This window comes from Sphaeramia orbicularis, unplaced genomic scaffold (assembly GCF_902148855.1).
Source record: "Sphaeramia orbicularis unplaced genomic scaffold, fSphaOr1.1, whole genome shotgun sequence".
Taxonomy (NCBI): Eukaryota; Metazoa; Chordata; class Actinopteri; order Kurtiformes; family Apogonidae; genus Sphaeramia; species Sphaeramia orbicularis.
The window spans coordinates 207,228-228,508 of NW_021941458.1; the positions used below are offsets into that span (position 1 = coordinate 207,228).

The 21,281-nt window shown below is 37.8% G+C and overlaps 1 protein-coding gene across 1 annotated transcript in view; it reads left to right on the forward strand.

Annotated features, from left to right (window-relative positions):
* The window catches only part of LOC115415836 (semaphorin-6D-like), a 211,175-nt gene that overhangs the window by 119,868 nt on the left and 70,026 nt on the right, over nt 1-21,281 (forward strand). Inside the window, 2 exon segments of the mRNA XM_030129485.1 lie at nt 7,095-7,153; nt 9,808-9,858. Of these exon segments, the coding sequence (XP_029985345.1) occupies nt 7,095-7,153; nt 9,808-9,858 (110 nt within the window).

The window sequence follows — 21,281 nt, forward strand, 5'->3', positions numbered from 1 at the left end:
TCAGTTGTAGTTCAGTTGTAGTTTAGTTGTAGTTCAGTTGTAGTTCAGTTGTAGTTTAGTTGTAGTTTAGTTGTAGTTCAGTTGTAGTTCAGTTGTAGTTCAGTTGTAGTTCAGTTGTAGTTTAGTTGTAGTTCAGTTGTAGTTCAGTTGTAGTTCAGTTGTAGTTCAGTTGTAGTTTAGTTGTAGTTCAGTTGTAGTTCAGTTGTAGTTTAGTTGTAGTTCAGTTGTAGTTCAGTTGTAGTTCAGTTGTAGTTTAGTTGTAGTTTAGTTGTAGTTCAGTTGTAGTTCAGTTGTAGTTTAGTTGTAGTTCAGTTGTAGTTTAGTTGTAGTTCAGTTGTAGTTCAGTTGTAGTTTAGTTGTAGTTCAGTTGTAGTTCAGTTGTAGTTCAGTTGTAGTTCAGTTGTAGTTCAGTGGTCTCTTTTCTCTTCTTCTCTGTGGTCGTATTCAGATAAATCCCAGACAGGACTCTGCTGCTTTCTCCCAACTTTAGTCTCCACACTAAAAAAACAACCCATAAATAAACAGTATTATTCCAGCAGCAGGGGTGCTGAAAAAATACTGTTAAATAACAGAAAATAACCATCTCATAAAAATACAGTCATTTTCCATAATTCAAATACAGTTTTTTGCCCTAACTTTACATGAGATTTTGCATATTTATTTGACTTATTAATGTTTAATAAAGAATATTTTCATGTATTAAAACAATCCAATTCCCTATAAATATATATATAACTAATTTTCAGTCAGACTCAGTTGTCCAATCCACTGATAAAAACTGTATTTGGACAGTTTATCAGTGCTTATACATGTTCTACATTCACAAAAATACATTTATTCAACATTTTTGTTGTGAAACCTCCTGTAATTACACAAGATATTTGTCAATGAACAAACAAGTCTGGTTCAACTGACAGAACAAATACTTCTGTTACCGTTAACTGTAGTAATTTTATCTGGTTTTATTTATTTATTTATTTTTTTACAGTATTAAACTTTAAATTAACAGTTTAATCTCATGAATAGAAAAGAAATATTTGTGAATTCACGATACATTTGCAAATGTATTTGAACTGTATTTTTCTGTGAAAAAAAAAAAAAAATCCTTAAAAAAATTTCAAGTTTCTGGTTCTTCACAGTTCCAGTTTTTTCCTGTTCTTTTCCATTTTTCATGTAAAATCACAGTCTGTTTGTGTCATTTCATTGATATTTTCCTGTATCTGAAAAATACAGGAAAAATCTGTAAAAAAAAAAAAAAAAAAAAACAGTGAAAATTCTGTTAAATTACAGATATTTTTTACAGTGCATGTTTCCAGGTAGAGTGGGGACCAGAAGACGACTGGAAACCACAAGTGAACACAAGTGACGGAGCAAAAAGTGTCGTATGGAGACAGCACAGAAAACTGAGAGAGACAAAGAAATCCATTGAACATCAATCTGACATTGACAAAGACCAAAACCAAGGGAATTTGATCCAGAATTTGTATCTGTTTTAGTTAGTTTAGTAAACACACAATACAGTTTCAGTTAGTTATGGTTTTTTCTTTTAATTCTAGTTTATATTTTAATTTCAGTTAATGAAAATGTTTTTTCGATTCTAGTTTTGGTCGTTTCGTTAGTTTTCGTTAACGATAATCACCTTGGTTTGAACAGCGGACAAACAGTGGAGGTAGGAATGAAAAGTGCTGTTTATGAAGAGAAGGGGCTGTGGGTGGGATGGGCCGAGCAGGAAATGACGAAGTACAAACAGAAGAGGAAAAGGACAACGATAGGACACCAAAGCAGGAAACAGAAGCACTTAAACACAAACGAAGAACCAGAGTGAGATGAACTGGACACAGACTGAGGACGGACAAGCATGAGCCCAGTTAAGGAGAGAGTTTAAACACAAGACACGTCAGGGCAGGAAGGGTTTTAAGGTAAGGTAAGAAAAGATAAGGTAAGATAAGAAAAGATAAGGTAAGAAAAGATAAGGTAAGATAAGGTAAGAAAAGATAAGGTAAGAAAAGATAAGGTAAGATAAGATAAGGTAAGAAAAGATAAGGTAAGAAAAGATAAGGTAAGAAAAGATAAGGTAAGATAAGGTAAGGTCAGATAAGATAAAGTCAAGTAAGGTAAGATGAGATAAAGTAAAGTAAGGTACAATAAAATAAAGGAAGATAAGATAAGTTAAGGTAAGGTATTATTGATCCCACTGTGGGGAAAGTTCAGAAGTTAACAGCGACAACAAACACACGAGTGCAGAGAAAAGACACCAATGACTGAAAAATGAAAATAAGACATTTTAATGAAATATAAGAGACAAATCAGAAAAATAAGACATTTTAATGAAATATAAGCGACAAATCAGAAAAATAAGACATTTTAATGAAATATAAGAGACAAATCAGAAAAATAAGACATTTTAATGAAATATAAGAGACAAATCAGAAAAATAAGACATTTTAATGAAATATAAGAGACAAATCAGAAAAATAAGACATTTTAATGAAATATATGAGACAAATCAGAAAAATAAGACATTTTAATGAAATATAAGAGACAAATCAGAAAAATAAGACATTTTAATGAAATATAAGAGACAAATCAGAAAAATAAGACATTTTAATGAAATATAAGAGACAAATCAGAAAATAAGACATTTTAATGAAATATAAGCGACAAATCAGAAAAATAAGACATTTTAATGAAATATATGAGACAAATCAGAAAAATAAGACATTTTAATGAAATATATGAGACAAATCAGAAAAAATAAGACATTTTAATGAAATATAAGAGACAAATCAGAAAATAAGACATTTTAATGAAATATAAGAGAAAAATCAGAAAAATAAGACATTTTAATGAAATAAGAGACAAATCAGAAAAATAAGACATTTTAATGAAATATATGAGACAAATCAGAAAAATAAGACATTTTAATGAAATATAAGAGACAAATCAGAAAAATAAGACATTTTAATGAAATATAAGAGAAAAATCAGAAAAATAAGACATTTTAATGAAATATAAGAGAAAAATCAGAAAAATAAGACATTTTAATGAAATATAGAGACAAATCAGAAAAATAAGACATTTTAATGAAATATAAGAGACAAATCAGAAAAATAAGACATTTTAATGAAATATAAGAGACAAATCAGAAAAATAAGACATTTTAATGAAATATAAGAGACAAATCAGAAAAATAAGACATTTTAATGAAATATAAGAGACAAATCAGAAAAATAAGACATTTTAATGAAATATAAGAGACAAATCAGAAAAATAAGACATTTTAATGAAATAAGAGACAAATCAGAAAAATAAGACATTTTAATGAAATATATGAGACAAATCAGAAAAATAAGACATTTTAATGAAATAAGAGACAAATCAGAAAAATAAGACATTTTAATGAAATATAAGAGACAAATCAGAAAAATAAGACATTTTAATGAAATATGAGACAAATCAGAAAAATAAGACATTTTAATGAAATATAAGAGACAAATCAGAAAAATAAGACATTTTAATGAAATATAAGAGACAAATCAGAAAAATAAGACATTTTAATGAAATAAGAGACAAATCAGAAAAATAAGACATTTTAATGAAATATAAGAGACAAATCAGAAAAATAAGACATTTTAATGAAATATAAGAGACAAATCAGAAAAATAAGACATTTTAATGAAATATGAGACAAATCAGAAAAATAAGACATTTTAATGAAATATAAGAGACAAATCAGAAAAATAAGACATTTTAATGAAATATAAGAGACAAATCAGAAAAATAAGACATTTTAATGAAATATAAGAGACAAATCAGAAAAATAAGACATTTTAATGAAATATAAGAGACAAATCAGAAAAATAAGACATTTTAATGAAATATATGAGACAAATCAGAAAAATAAGACATTTTAATGAAATATAAGAGACAAATCAGAAAAATAAGACATTTTAATGAAATATAAGAGACAAATCAGAAAAATAAGACATTTTAATGAAATAAGAGACAAATCAGAAAAATAAGACATTTTAATGAAATATAAGAGACAAATCAGAAAAATAAGACATTTTAATGAAATAAGAGACAATCAGAAAAATAAGACATTTTAATGAAATATAAGAGACAAATCAGAAAAATAAGACATTTTAATGAAATAAGAGACAAATCAGAAAAATAAGACATTTTAATGAAATATAAGAGACAAATCAGAAAAATAAGACATTTTAATGAAATATAAGAGACAAATCAGAAAAATAAGACATTTTAATGAAATATAAGAGAAAAATCAGAAAAATAAGACATTTTAATGAAATATAAGAGAAAAATCAGAAAAATAAGACATTTTAATGAAATATAAGAGACAAATCAGAAAAATAAGACATTTTAATGAAATATAAGAGACAAATCAGAAAAATAAGACATTTTAATGACATATAAGAGACAAATCAGAAAAATAAGACATTTTATTGAAATATAAGAGACAAATCAGAAAAATAAGACATTTTAATGAAATATGAGACAAATCAGAAAAATAAGACATTTTAATGAAATATGAGACAAATCAGAAAAATAAGACATTTTAATGAAATATAAGAGACAAATCAGAAAAATAAGACATTTTAATGAAATATAAGAGACAAATCAGAAAAATAAGACATTTTAATGAAATAAGAGACAAATCAGAAAAATAAGACATTTTAATGAAATATAAGAGACAAATCAGAAAATAAGACATTTTAATGAAATAAGAGACAAATCAGAAAAATAAGACATTTTAATGAAATATAAGAGACAAATCAGAAAAATAAGACATTTTAATGAAATAAGAGACAAATCAGAAAAATAAGACATTTTAATGAAATATAAGAGACAAATCAGAAAAATAAGACATTTTAATGAAATAAGAGACAAATCAGAAAAATAAGACATTTTAATGAAATATAAGAGACAAATCAGAAAAATAAGACATTTTAATGAAATATAAGAGAAAAATCAGAAAAATAAGACATTTTAATGAAATATAAGAGAAAAATCAGAAAAATAAGACATTTTAATGAAATATAAGAGAAAAATCAGAAAAATAAGACATTTTAATGAAATATAAGAGACAAATCAGAAAAATAAGACATTTTAATGAAATATAAGAGACAAATCAGAAAAATAAGACATTTTAATGACATATAAGAGACAAATCAGAAAAATAAGACATTTTATTGAAATATAAGAGACAAATCAGAAAAATAAGACATTTTAATGAAATATGAGACAAATCAGAAAAATAAGACATTTTAATGAAATATAAGAGACAAATCAGAAAAATAAGACATTTTAATGAAATATAAGAGACAAATCAGAAAAATAAGACATTTTAATGAAATATAAGAGACAAATCAGAAAAATAAGACATTTTAATGAAATATAAGAGACAAATCAGAAAAATAAGACATTTTAATGAAATATAAGAGACAAATCAGAAAAATAAGACATTTTAATGAAATATAAGAGACAAATCAGAAAAATAAGACATTTTAATGAAATATAAGAGACAAATCTGAAGTGGACCTGAGCTTTCCCTGTCCTGCAGTAGAAGTGGACAGCTGTCCTTCAGGAGGACAGCAGTAACTGGACCGACTGCAGATGAACTCCATTAATGTGAGGAGCAGTAAACAGCTGAGTAAAGACTGAACATGACCTTTACTCTGACCTCTAAATCAGCTCTGAATGACAGTTTTCCACCCGTCTCTGTATGATCCAGTCTTTTTCTTTCATCTTGGTGTGACTTATGTTTCAGTTTCAGTTTTCTTTCATCTTTTTGGGTCTTTTCTGTTATTTTCCACCTGTTGCATCTTTGACTGTTTTTTGTTGAATCGTCACTAAAGGACACAGAGCAGCTGTGGGTTTGGTGTCGGCCCATCTGGTTCCATGTGTTACATTTATCAGTGGATTCAGGAACGGATGTTTTTTTTAAATTATTTTTTATCCATTTCAGCTGAAGTACCTGAACACCTGAAAACTGTACTTGAGTGCAGTAATCAAGTATTTGTATTTTGTTGGTTTTGTGAATAAAGTGGACTGATGTGTGTGTGTGTGTGTGTGTGTGTGTGTGTCAAGGTTCCAATAGTTTTGGATTTTTCATTCTAGTTTAGTTTTTATATAGTTTTGACTTCTTTTCTCTAATTCAGTTTGTTTTAATTCATTTTTAGAGCGGGTTTGATAGTTTTTATTAGTTTTCATTTTTTCCCAAATCCGTAGGTTTTTTATGGTAATTTTTTAAAAGTAATTTTTAGGTGGTTTTTGGGTGATTTTTTAATGTTTTTGGTGATTTTTAGGTGGGTTTTTTTTTTGTAATTTCTGGGTGATTTTTAGGTGTTTTTTGGGTGTTTTTTTGTGGTTTTTGGGTGATTTTTAGGAGATTTTTGAGTCATTTTTGGGTAACAGTTTTGGATTTTTCATTCTAGTTTAGTTTTATTTAGTTTTGACTTTTTTTCTCTAATTCAGTTTGTTTTAATTCACTATTAGAGCAGGTTTGCAAGTTTTTATTAGTTTTCATTTTTTTCTAAATATGTAAGGTTTTTTTTGGTGATTTTTAAAAGTAATTTTTAGGTTGTTTTTTGGGTGATTTTTAAAAAAAATGTTTTTGGTGAATTTTAGGTGGTTTTTAGTCATTTCTAGGTGATTTTTAGGTGGGGTTTTTTTGTTAATTTTTGGGTGATTTTTGAGTAATTTTTGGGTAACAGTTTTGGATTTTTCATTCTAGTTTAGTTTTATTTAGTTTTGACTTTTTTTCTCTAATTAAGTTCATTTTAATTTGCTAATTAAGTTCATTTTAATTTGGTTTTAGAGCAGATTTGTTTTGTATCAATCTGACATTGACAAAGACAAAAAGAAAGGGAATTTTATCCATAATTTTTATCCGTTTTAGTTAGTTTGGTAAACACACAATACAGTTTCAGTTAGTTATGGTTTTTTCTTTTAATTATAGTTTTTATTTATTTATTTTTTTCAGTTAACGAAAATGTTTTTCAATTCTAGTTTTGGTCATTTCGTTAGTTGTCGTTAACGATAATAACCTTGGTGTGTGTGTCTTGGTGCAGGGGCGTCTTTGAACAGGATGTGGAGGACAGTTCCCACCAGGATCTGGATTCCTGCCACGGTAAGAACAAACCTGTACACTCCGTCATTTACATCAGTAACAAGTGTCCAGAGAACGCAAACCTCTGCCAAGCATCCCGAACAGTTATTACGAAAATTGACGTCGGTTGCCATTGTAACCGGAAGTCACATGACCTAATTTCGTCAAATTTGGAAGGTGGAAAAATCTTCTCCTAGGTGATCTGAGGTCAACAAAAACGGTGCCATATGAAAGCTCATGTACCAGTTCCTGTGTGTGGATAATGTAACTGTGTTGGCTAAGTGGTGTCATTTTCCGGTTATTAGTTCGCATTTGAATGGAGGAGAAAACAAATTGTGACCCCCCCCCCCACACACACAAATTCCCTGTGTAACTGCTTCTGTAATTTTCGTTGAACAGCAAAAACCAAAACTTATGTCATAGAACATACGTTTATAGACGTGCAAAACAAATTTCATCATGATATTTCACAAATTGCATTTTTTATGATTTTTTGAAAATGGTGCAAAAAAATAACAAAAGTCAACAGAGCATAAGAGAAATGGAGCGGAACCATATTTGGTCCACAGTTGAATCTGGTCCCAGTCATGTGTCTGTCCAATTAGATTCAATTCACATCAATATTAGTTGAGTTCTAATTTTAAATGTGTGGGAAATGGGATTTTCAGTGTTCAGTGTAAATGTCCACAGAGTCCACATTCCACAGTGGATGTGGACAATTTAGTTCCACATACAAGAGATTGTTCTAAGCTACAGGTGGATCCAACTGGAGGAGAATCAGAGTCATTTGGAATTTTGGATGAATTTTGGAAAATGTCTCAGTGATGACAGATGGAAAACTGTAGATGTTGTGACCTTGCTGTGACCTTGAACTTTGTCCTACTGGGACCAAAATGGACTGGGCTGGTCCCAGGGCCTAGGCCTATCTGTGGGGAAGATCTGGGAAAGATGGGTGGAAGAGTTTTACTCTAAAGATGAAAACAAACAAACATACAAAGCAAAGTGATCCCAGTAGCTCCTGGCAGAGGCAGTAAAGCACAGGGCTGCAGATTATTTCCATACATATTCTTCTTCTTATCTTCTGTGGATGGCAGAGCGACGGCAGGCAGAAGTGAATGCACATCTAACAGACTGTGATGGAGCGTTAGGACGTATGTGTTTCAGCGCAGGCAGAGATTCAGTTTGTTTAGAAGGAGCTGGAGGAGTCGGTCCGCCCCCGTTTACAATCCCCGCTGGAACAATGTTCTCAGTCTTTTTCTTTTTTAATTGACAACATACAAATATACAAACAACATGTCATCCATATTAAAGAAAATACAAAGGCACGGGTGCAAACAGGAGTACATATGTAGAAGTCAACAACCATGAAGACCGCAATTTATGAAGAAAAAAAAAAAGAAAGAAAAAATAAAAATAATTAACAAATAAAATGAGCTGGGGGCTAGGGCTTGTTCAAATTCTATTCTTTAATAACTGATTGAAGCTTCAGTGCAGGTTTACTCTGCATGTGATGGAGAGTTTTCATCTAGAGCAGAAACTCATGATGGAAACTGGAAAATGTGGGTTTCATCTTCAAATGTTTCCATCTGTGTCTGTAAAACTGACCCAGAATGATGATAGGATTTAATAACCAGCTGTCTGACACTGTCCAGTACATGTCCATAAGTAATGACCAATATGGAAAATTGTTCAGGAAGGCAAACGTTTGTGTGAATCCAGTCGTAAATGTCCAAACGCTTCTACGTCCAAACAATGGAAAAAGAAATGACCTGTGGTTTCAGTCCCATCACAGAAAACACAGGTGTTTGTTTCAAAACCAAATGGTTGTTTTATCAGATCATTGGAGGGATCGACTCCATTCAGAATTTTAAAATGAATTTCTTTGGCTTTTGGGTTTAAAGGAAACTTGAAATAAAATCTGTATAGATTTATGTGAATAAAATTGAGAAGTAGAGTTTCTGTATGACAGGATGGGATTTGAATGGTAGTTGTGGATTTTCCTCATTACTTTCTTGGGGAGGTTCAGTTCTTTAAAGCTGGATCCTCCAGTTAAAAGCTGTGGTAAATAAGGTGTGACTGGATTTGGATCCAGAAGTTTTCCTCTGATTATGCAGAGAAAGGAATTCAGAATGGCTTTGATAGTGGATTCATAAGTCTTGTTGCTGCAGGTAAAATCCCATTTCTGACAAAAATCCCCGTACGATAGAATATTTCCACTACTGTCGACCAAAGGAATCACAGACTGAATATTCTTCTCCATCCATTCCATGTTAAACAGTGGTTTTCTCCTGGTTATGATACAGGTCTTGTTCCATCCTGGTGTGTAGTGCAGGTGAAACTGTGGCTGGACAGACGTTTCCACTTCAGTAGAACCTGTTGGTGGAAGCGGGACGATTGAACTGGGAGTTTTGAAACGGCAAAGTCACATTTGACAAATAGTTCAGTCCCTCCATGTTCTGAGTCTGTCTGTGTTATTTAAACATGTGCTCGTAGAGGGTTTTATGCCGTTAAAGACAAACTGTGTGTGTTTTTATATGTGTGTCTGGGATGGGATCAGATCACAGAACAGGACAAACTCAACATCCCCCACATCCCATTAGAAATGCCTTCATTTGAACTCAGAAACTGAATTTGGACCCATAATAAACAGAATGTCCTTTTTTGCGTTTCTGCAGATGTCCTGGCGACCACCCGGAGGCAGAACACAGCAGCAGATTCAGCCTACGGTCAGTGGACATGTCTTTGTCCTTTCATTTAGTTCAGAGTTCTAAACTGCTGTTCTGTCAGCGTCCACATTCAGTCTGATCTGATCTGCAGTGGACCGACCCAGGAAAATAAGAACAGAAGAACCCAGAAAGAATGACAACTGCACATTTAGGTCTGTGTTTGAGTGCAAAAAACCAAAACATGAAATTATGGAAATACTTACTTTTATAAACTATGTGACTAACCTGAAAAAAATGAAATGTCTTCAGTAAAATCAGTGTAATTTTCTCAGTCTTCTTCCTCCACTTCTCATTAGTCCATGTGCATTCTGGATCAGATCTCCAAAGACACTAAACACTGAGGAACAGGAAGAAAAGAGTTCAAACTGGACTGAATTTAATACAGACATTTCAGGTTGGGCACATTTGTTCAGGTTAGTCACATTTTATTGGTACAGGAGAGTTTGGAAATGGAAAGAGTTTCATAATTTAATGTGATTTTTTGCACTGAAACAAAGATAAAAAAATTCTTGTTAAGTCAAGATTTTTTTTTGCTTAATTCAAGATTTTTTTTAATTAATTGATTTTTTTGGCTTAATTCAGGATTTTTTCCTTAATTCAAGCTTTTTTTTTTTTTTTTTTTTTTTTTTGCTTCATTAAATTAAAGACTGTGGAATTTTTGCCCTTGGCAAAAACATCCCAGGGGTTGGATTGGAACCTTTGGTGGAACGCATTTGGCCCCAGGACGCATGTTTGACAGCCCTGATTTAGATGGTTTAGCCGCTCCCTGCCGGGGCTAGTGGGCTAAAAGCTAACACCTTGAATCCGATGAGCAGCTTTAACCAACGCATGGGACTGAAAAGGAACAAAGGCCAGTGTTCAGTTCTGTAGCAGCTGCTTCAGGTTCATCACATTCAGTGGAAGAATTCTATGACTCTGTCTTTATACAACAGTTCACATCTGCAGTAGTTTCTACATTTATGTTCTACACTCCTATTGACACTGTTAATAATTTACTCCAAACAAAACAGCAGATTTTAAAGGTGGACGTTTGGGTCCTGGGGCGACACGGTGGTGCAGTGGTTAGCACTCGTGCCTCACAGCAAGAAGGTCCTGGGTTCGATTCCAACACCAGTCGACGGGGGGTGGGACCTTTCTGTGTGGAGTTTGCATGTTCTCCCCGTGTCTGCGTGGGTTCTCTCCGGGTACTCCGGCTTCCTCCCACCATCCAAAGACATGCACTAATAGGTTAATTGGTTAATCTAAATTGCCCATAGGTGTGAATGTGAGAGTGATTGTTTGTCTCTATATGTTCAGCCCTGTGATGAACTGGCGACTTGTCCAGGGTGAACCCTGCCTTCGCCCCTATGTAGCTGGGATAGGCTCCAAGAGACCCCCGTGACCCTAGTGAGGATAAAGCGGGTTCAGAAAATGAATGAATGAATGAACGTTTGGGTCCGTAAAGGTTAAAGGTGGACGTTAGGGTCTGTAAGGGTTAAAGGTGGACGTTTGGGTCTGTAAGGGTTAAAGGTGGACGTTTGGGTCTGTAAGGGTTAAAGGTGGACGTTTGGGTCTTTAAGGGTTAAAGGTGGACGTTTGGGTCTTTAAGGGTTAAAGGTGGACGTTTGGGTCTTTAAGGGTTAAAGGTGGACGTTTGGGTCTTTAAGGGTTAAAGGTGGACGTTTGGGTCTTTAAGGGTTAAAGGTGGACGTTTGGGTCTTCAGACCAATTCAATCTCCAGTGGGCAGGATTCAGTCAAATATTCTTCTAATAACATAAATAAGGACAACTCCAGATGTGCCTCTTTGTAAATGTAAATATTTTCTTGTATTTACACTAAAACAAAGTAGAACTTTGCACAAATATCTGAACCAAGGGTTTTTCTGAACCAGGGTACAGGGGTGCTGCGCCCTCATACCTTCAGCTAGCGTCCCCTTTCCGAAATTCTGCTTTTTATTTTTATTTTTTTCACCCTGAAGCTCACAGTTACACCGTACACTTATAGTTACATGCAACACAGTACTTACCAACATGCAGTCTGTCCAAAAATGATCTTTTCCCGGCGAAACTAGCACAGTAACAACACAACAGTGTGTCTGGTCATCAGGGGTTTCAATAACCGCTGGCTGCCGGTGATTTTCACCGACTATTGTAATATGTGTTGTGGCTTCTTTCCGCTCTGGGGCCCAGGTCAGGTCTGTTCTGCCGACACAAGATCAGAAACTACAGCCTGACAGCGCATCACCGATTAATCAACATTAGTCAATATGAAGCCAATACGTCAATGCAAGGTTTTTGCTGCACTCCGTTCCTGTGTGTGTGTGTGTGTGTGTGTGTGTGCTGCACACTGCCCCAATACCTGGCCCCTCCCCCTGCCCCTCCCCCTCACACTAGGCTGCAGCAGAGAAGAACAGAGAACACAGTGACAGAAGTGCATTTCTTTGACTCCATGGTCAGCTGTGACTTTGTAAAACAACAGAACACTAGACTTTAGTTCCCCATGAGGAGAACGTCCTTATGGGAACATGCTGTCAGGGTACGCCAAGGAGAACATTCTAGTTTTTATTCACACAAGTTTTAGAGAGCGTCTGACAGCGTTTTAAAGTGGTGTAAGTTGCATCTGTGTGAAATAAACAGACATATACAACTGTTCATCATGTCCACTATTACCTCAGGTCAGACTGTTATACAGTTGCATCTTTGTGAGTACAGATCTAAGCACCTGTTCCCTCCATGTCCATCATTCATATCAGACTGCTGGACAGCGTCCCACTGCACTTCAGACTGTCATGCAGGATTTACCGAGGCTGTCCTGTGTCTATCAATGCTCTTATTTCATATATTGCTAAATATATCGGTTATCAGCTGATATATCGGATATCGGCTTCGCCCCCCATATACCCCCCACCAGGGCTTTGCCCCTGGACCCCACTGGGGGCCTTGGTGGCCCCCTTACCCCTACCATCTGGGAAGAGCCACCTACTTTTAACAAATAACCGTCTACTCTGAAAATGATTGAAACCCCTGAAAAACCATAGAATTATTCCAAAACTATTGTAAACATAGTAGGCAGACCGTCTGACAGTTCAAAACGACACCAACTGGTGACATTATTACACTTCTAACAGAAGAATTCAATTGGCTGCTTTAAAAAATTGCAGGAGGGCCACTAGAGTTATAGTATCCCTCTCAGATAGCCTGAGAATGTTCCATTTTTACCTCAGTTTGTCAAAAGGGAACCCCCCCCTCCACCCCCCCAACCCCCCCGCTTGGTCTCTTCGCTCCCTCGTCTACCTGTGCTCACTGTTACTAATTTTTTCTAGAAAAACCCCTGAGAATAACCTGAACAAATAATGAACAACCTGAAATGTCTTCAGAGAAGTCAGTACACTTTTAATAATATTCTGTGTGTTCTTAAATGTTTGGTGTGTTTGTAGATCCACTGGGATCTGTACGTTATAACGAACATGTGGAAATGACAAACTGAGGCAGAAGTGTTCAAATTACACTGATTTTTTCAGTTCATGTTATTCACATTGTTTGAAAAGATAGTTTATAGATGTAAACATTTTCTTAATGTAATTTGACTTTTTTGACTCTTAAACATAGAGCAAAGTTTGGAGTTGATATCATTTATATATTATTATATTAGTTCTGTCCACTTCAGATCAAATTTAGCTGAATGTGGAACTGAATTCAAATGAGTTTGACAGCCCTGAACTGGATCATCACTGTTTTTGTCGACAGTCTGGTGGCTTTGAACACAGTGACATATTTTCAGATTTGTAGGATTCGTAGACGTTCTGTCTGATCATAAAGCACTGAAAATATACTAAATATAGTCTGCCCTCCTGTTTGTAGGTGGTTAGAATGTCTGCCGTGGTCAGAGCAGAGGGTACGGGTCACTGTTAGACACATTTTTATAATTATACAAATAGATATTTTTAAATCTTTAGTGTCTTTCAGATGGACCTGGGACTGGGTAGAGCCCGACTGATTATAGCGTATCACCGATTAATCAACATCGGCCAATATGTAGCTGATGTATGAACTTTATTGCTGCGCGGAGATTCTGTCACTCGCTGCTCCTGTGTGTGTGTGTGTGTGTGTGTGTGTGTGTGTGTGTGTTGCCCAGAGAGTTAGAGGAACAGTAAAGTGTGTTAGTTTCACTTTCACTTCTGCTCAGACAATGACACTATCACCCCCCCACACACAATCACATAATCATGGAGCTACCTCCCCCAACTCACATGCTCTGACAAGGATAGACTGCTAATCCCCCCTGCTCTGAGCCCCCCCGGTGAGAATCACGGACCGCTACTGCGCACTCTAAGGAGGATGGACCTCTGACCCCCCCTCTGAAAATCACGGACCTCCCCGTCTTATGAAGTATCCACCCCCCCACACACCCCCATGTCCGTGCACTTCCTCACAGTTTCATTCTGCAGACAGGCCTGGGTGTTAATAGAGTAGGGGAGACTGGGGACAGTTGTAACACGGGTCAGTTGTAACTCTTGCAGTTGCTCCAGTTGCAGTTGCTTCAGGAACAATTTAGGACTGACCTAATTCCCTTTGCACATGCTCAGTGTAGTCCTTAGTCCACATGTGCAGTTGTAGTGCTGTGAGGCAGACACACCCACATGTGTGAGTGAAAACAGAAGTGTGTGCTCAGTCAGATTTTTACTCTTATTATTTTTGTGATTGCATAGTTTGGATTTGAAAGTTGTGTCAATTATATTTGTGAGATAAACACAGATTTATGCAACTGTTTATCCACCTGTCCACAATTATCTGATAGAAGATGATTATATCCTGTGGAGATCAGTGTTCTTATTTCATATATCGGACAATATATCAGATATCAGCTTTTTTAGCCCCCAATATCAGCATCAGCATCGGCCCCAAAAATCCCATATGGGTCAGGTTCTAGACCTGGAGGTTTAATGAGCCCAGAACACACATTCACCACCACTCTGAACAGACTGCAAAGCCAAAGGTTTATCCAGTGTGTCCACCATTAGAAGGTCCAGGCTGGTTTATCCAGTGTGTCCACCATTAGAGGGTCCAGGCTGGTTTATCCAGTGTGTCCACCATTAGAAGGTCCAGGCTGGTTTATCCAGTGTGTCCACCATTAGAAGGTCCAGGCTGGTTTATCCAGTGTGTCCACCATTAGAGGGTCCAGGCTGGTTTATCCAGTATGTCCACCATTAGAGGGTCCAGGCTGGTTTATCCAGTGTGTCCACCATTAGAAGGTCCAGGCTGGTTTATCCAGTGTGTCCACCATTAGAGGGTCCAGGCTGGTTTATCCAGTGTGTCCACCATTAGAAGGTCCAGGCTGGTTTATCCAGTGTGTCCACCATTAGAAGGTCCAGGCTGGTTTATCCAGTGTGTCCACCATTAGAGGGTCCAGGCTGGTTTATCCAGTATGTCCACCATTAGAGGGTCCAGGCTGGTTTATCCAGTGTGTCCACCATTAGAAGGGTCCAGGCTGGTTTATCCAGTGTGTCCACCATTAGAGGGTCCAGGCTGTTTATCCAGTGTGTCCACCATTAGAAGGTCCAGGCTGGTTTATCCAGTGTGTCCACCATTAGAAGGTCCAGGCTGGTTTATCCAGTGTGTCCACCATTAGAAGGTCCAGGCTGGTTTATCCAGTGTGTCCACCATTAGAGGGTCCAGGCTGGTTTATCCAGTGTGTCCACCATTAGAGGGTCCAGGCTGGTTTATCCAGTGTGTCCACCATTAGAGGGTCCAGGCTGGTTTATCCAGTGTGTCCACCATTAGAGGGTCCAGGCTGGTTTATCCAGTGTGTCCACCATTAGAAGGGTCCAGGCTGGTTTATCCAGTGTGTCCACCATTAGAAGGTCCAGGCTGGTTTATCCAGTGTGTCCACCCTTAGAGGGTCCAGGCTGGTTTATCCAGTGTGTCCACCATTAGAAGGTCCAGGCTGGTTTATCCAGTGTGTCCACCATTAGAAGGTCCAGGCTGGTTTATCCAGTGTGTCCACCATTAGAAGGTCCAGGTGGTTTATCCAGTGTGTCCACCATTAGAAGGTCCAGGCTGGTTTATCCAGTGTGTCCACCATTAGAGGTCCAGGCTGGTTTATCCAGTGTGTCCACCATTAGAAGGTCCAGGCTGGTTTATCCAGTGTGTCCACCATTAGAGGGTCCAGGCTGGTTTATCCAGTGTGTCCACCATTAGAGGTCCAGGCTGGTTTATCCAGTGTGTCCACCATTAGAAGGTCCAGGCTGGTTTATCCAGTGTGTCCACCATTAGAAGGTCCAGGCTGGTTTATCCAGTGTGTCCACCATTAGAAGGTCCAGGCTGGTTTATCCAGTGTGTCCACCATTAGAAGGTCCAGGCTGGTTTATCCAGTGTGTCCACCATTAGAAGGTCCAGGGTGGTTTATCCAGTGTGTCCACCATTAGAAGGTCCAGGCTGGTTTATCCAGTGTGTCCACCATTAGAGGGTCCAGGCTGGTTTATCCAGTGTGTCCACCATTAGAAGGTCCAGGCTGGTTTATCCAGTGTGTCCACCATTAGAAGGTCCAGGCTGGTTTATCCAGTGTGTCCACCATTAGAGGGTCCAGGCTGGTTTATCCAGTGTGTCCACCATTAGAAGGTCCAGGCTGGTTTATCCAGTGTGTCCACCATTAGAGGGTCCAGGCTGGTTTATCCAGTGTGTCCACCATTAGAGGGTCCAGGCTGGTTTATCCAGTGTGTCCACCATTAGAGGGTCCAGGCTGGTTTATCCAGTGTGTCCACCATTAGAGGGTCCAGGCTGGTTTATCCAGTGTGTCCACCATTAGAAGGTCCAGGCTGGTTTATCCAGTGTGTCCACCATTAGAGGGTCCAGGCTGGTTTATCCAGTATGTCCACCATTAGAAGGTCCAGGCTGGTTTATCCAGTGTGTCCACCATTAGAGGGTCCAGGCTGGTTTATCCAGTGTGTCCATCATTAGAAGGTCCAGGCTGGTTTATCCAGTGTGTCCACCATTAGAAGGTCCAGGCTGGTTTATCCAGTGTGTCCACCATTAGAGGGTCCAGGCTGGTTTATCCAGTGTGTCCACCATTAGAAGGTCCAGGCTGGTTTATCCAGTGTGTCCACCATTAGAAGGTCCAGGCTGGTTTATCCAGTGTGTCCACCATTAGAAGGTCCAGGCTGGTTTATCCAGTGTGTCCACCATTAGAAGGTCCAGGCTGGTTTATCCAGTGTGTCCACCATTAGAAGGTCCAGGCTGGTTTATCCAGTGTGTCCACCATTAGAAGGTCCAGGGTGGTTTATCCAGTGTGTCCACCATTAGAAGGTCCAGGCTGGTTTATCCAGTGTGTCCACCATTAGAGGGTCCAGGCTGGTTTATCCAGTGTGTCCACCATTAGAAGGTCCAGGCTGGTTTATCCAGTGTGTCCACCATTAGAGGGTCCAGGGTGGTTTATCCAGTGTGTCCACCATTAGAGGGTCCAGGCTGGTTTATCCAGTGTGTCCACCATTAGAGGGTCCAGGCTGGTTTATCCAGTGTGTCCACCATTAGAGGGTCCAGGCTGGTTTATCCAGTGTGTCCACCATTAGAGGGTCCAGGCTGGTTTATCCAGTGTGTCCCATTAGAAGGTCCAGGCTGGTTTATCCAGTGTGTCCACCATTAGAGGGTCCAGGCTGGTTTATCCAGTGTGTCCATCATTAGAAGGTCCAGGCTGGTTTATCCAGTGTGTCCACCATTAGAAGGTCCAGGCTGGTTTATCCAGTGTGTCCACCATTAGAAGGTCCAGGCTGGTTTATCCAGTGTGTCCACCATTAGAAGGTCCAGGCTGGTTTATCCAGTGTGTCCACCATTAGAAGGTCCAGGCTGGTTTATCCAGTGTGTCCACCATTAGAAGGTCCAGGCTGGTTTATCCAGTGTGTCCACCATTAGAAGGTCCAGGCTGGTTTATCCAGTGTGTCCACCATTAGAAGGTCCAGGCTGGTTTCTTTCTCTGTGACAGCTTCAACATTGAGGCCTTTGTCTGAACCATCAGTTCTTTGATGGTCCATAAACTGCAGTGTCCACGCTGCCTAATGCCCTGGATCCACACTAATCATCTTCCCTGTCACGTCCCATTACCCCCCCCCCCCCCGGCCACGGCCAGAATAGAAACAGAAATCCGTGTGGGCCCAGCTGCCTCACCCTCAGATCAGACTGAGGAGGTAACGACAGGACGTTTGTCCAACTGACGTTCAAAACCACTGATTTTCTATCATTCAGCGTTCTGCCAGACTCACTCACTTTTATCTGTGCTGTTAAAGGAGCTGCTCAACTTTAGGAGGAGTCTTTTTTTTTAAAGACTACACTGTAAAAAAAAAAAAAAAAAAAACATAAAAAACACAGTATTATTCCAGCAGCAGGGGCGCCAAAAAAATACTGTTAAATAACGGAAAATAACCATCTCATAAAAATACGGTAATTTTCCATAAATAAAATACAGTTTTTTGCCCTAACTTTACATGAGATTTTGCATATTTTTTGACTTTTTAATGTTTAATAAAGAATATTTTCATGTATTATAACAATCCAATTCCCTATAAATATATATATAAATAATTTTCAGTCAGACTCAGTTGTCCAATCCACTGATAAAAACTGTATTTGGACAGTTTATCAGTGCTTATACATGTTATACATTCACAAAAATACATTTATTCAACATTTTTGTTGTGAAACCTCCTGTAATTACACAAGATATTTGTCAATTAAAAAACAAGTCTGGTTCAACTGACAGAACTAATACTTCTGTTACCGTTAACTGTCAGGAATTTTATCTGGTTTTACTTTATTTATTTATTTTACAGTATTAAACTTTAAATTAACAGTTTAATCTCATAAATAGAAAAGAAATATTTGTGAAATTATGATACATTTGCAAATGTATTTGAACTGTATTTTTCTGTGAAAAAAGAAAAAATTTCTTTTAAAAAATTTAATTTCTTTGGTTCTTCACAGTTACAGTGTTAAAGTGTTCTTTTCCTTTTTTCATGTAAAATCACAGTCTGTTTGTGTCATTTCATTGATATTTTCCTGTATCTGAAAAATACAGGAAAAATCTGTCAAATAAACAGTGAAAATTCTGTTCAATTACAGATTTTTTTTACAGTGTAGAATAAGGTTCAGTTTGTCTTCTCTGGACAAACTGGGACACAGGGTGGAGCTAAAGGGGGGGGAGGGGAGGGGGGGGGTTGATCCAACACCGTGATTAGTGTCAGCGCTGAGCCGACGGCGTGGGGAGGTTTCACCCATGAGGGCTCACTCCATCCGTCTCTCTGTCCGTCCATCCATCCATCCATCCATCCATCCATTCATCCATCCATTCATTCATCCATCTTTCTGTCTGTCTGTCCATCCGTCCATCCATCCCTCCATCCGTCCATCCATCCCTCCATCCATCCATTCATCCATCCATCCATTCATTCATCCATCCATCCATTCATCCATCCATCCATTCATTCATCCATCTTTCTGTCTGTCTGTCCATCCATCTGTCTGTCCATCCATCCATCCATCCATTCATCCATCCATTCATCCATCCGTCTGTCCATCCGTCCGTCCCTCTCCTCCTCTCTCTCAGATCAGGTTCCTCTTCCTCCTCCCCAGTCTCAGATTCTCTGCAGTTTTTACACCATTACCCCTCAGTGGGTGGAATTACCCCTCAGTGTGTTTCCAGTCTTGATGAGCATCCCCACCGCTGAGTCCTCAGGGCGTTTTCAGCGCCCTTATGCTCCACTGTTTGAAGTTCTCTACAGGCACATTTCAAATAGACAAATTCTCTGCGATTTTGTTTTTTTTTTTGTTCCTTTTTGTTTCTTTCAGCTGAATCACACAGAAACCCTTTTAAGTCCACGCACTATAGATCAATTATCAGCTTTTCTGCACAATAAAACAGCCCGTATGCCAACCAAAGCTGGTGTTTACATGAGGCCTCTGCCCCCCCCCCCATCTGAACACACACCAAAGGCAGGGACGCCGTTCTTCAGCTCTGCTGTTGTCTGAACGAAGAAACAGTCCAAGACGAAGCCCTACCTGTGGAGGCATTCAGCGGTCTGGTGGACACTTTATCAACAACACACTAGGGATGGAACCATCTGAACATTTCAGATCAGTTATTGTGACCAAAATTATCACAGTTATCATCATTATCGCAGTATTATTGAAACTGGGCTCAAAATGTTCAAAAGTACTAATACACACACTGTAAAAAAAAATCTGTAATTGAACAGAATTTTCACTGTTTATTTGACAGAGTTTTCCTGTATTTTTCAGATCCTGGAAAATATCAGTGAAATGACACAAACAGACTGTGATTTTAAATGTCAAATGGAAAAGAACAGGAAAAAACTGGAACTGTGAAGAACCAGAAAATTTCCATTTTTTACAAGAAATGTTTTCTTTTTTCACAGAAAAATACAGTTCAAATACATTTGCAAATGTATCATAATTTCACAAATATTTCTTTTCTATTTATGAGATTAAACTGTTCATTTAAAGTTTAATACTGTAAATAAATAAATAAATATATAAAACCAGATAAAATTACTGACAGTTAACGGTAATCAGAAGTATTTGTTCTGTCAGTTGAACCAGACTTTTTTGTTAATTGACAAATATCTTGTGTAATTACAGGAGATTTCACAACAAAAATGTTGAATAAATGTATTTTTGTGAATGTATAACATGTATAAGCACTGATAAACTGTCCAAATACAGTTTATATCAGTGGATTGGACAACTGAGTCTCACTGAAAATTATACCGTAAATTCCGGACTATAGACCGCACCTGAATATAAGCCGCAGACCCTGATTTTAGAAAGAAAATCCATTTTGTCCACGTATAAGCTGCGCCGGTTTATAAACCGCGGGTGTCCACCAGTGGTGATTTCTCATAGACTGACAGAGAAGCCCTTCTCCTATCATTACCAAAATTAAATGGTTAAATCTGTTTGGTTGTGTTGACATTTCATTGACTACACACGTGTTAAAGCACGTTCATCTCACAGACGAGTTCATTCAGAATCAGCTTTATCACAACTCCTCAGACTCCATGTTGTTCACTTCTCATCCGTTCCCGTTGCGCTGTTTCCTCATACGATCTGTGCTCAGTGCATTTCCTGTTGAAGCCTGGCTTCTATGGGAGTCTATGGGACCCAGTGGAACCTGTCTTTTCATTGCCTCAAAACTGGACAGACAGCGAGTGCATATTGAGGCACCGCCGGTGGCTCACTTCTGGTACCACGGCTCGGTGCCGGTGGTGCCGCAGCACCGAGCCATGGTAACCGTGGCACCACGAGGTGCCGCAGCAGGTGCCGGTGGTGCCGCGGCACCTCGTGCGGCACCACTGGCACCTGGAGCCACGCGAGCCGATAATTGGATAAAGGTTTTCTTTGAGTTCCAATGAAATTCTTCCCTGTATGTAAATGGGTCT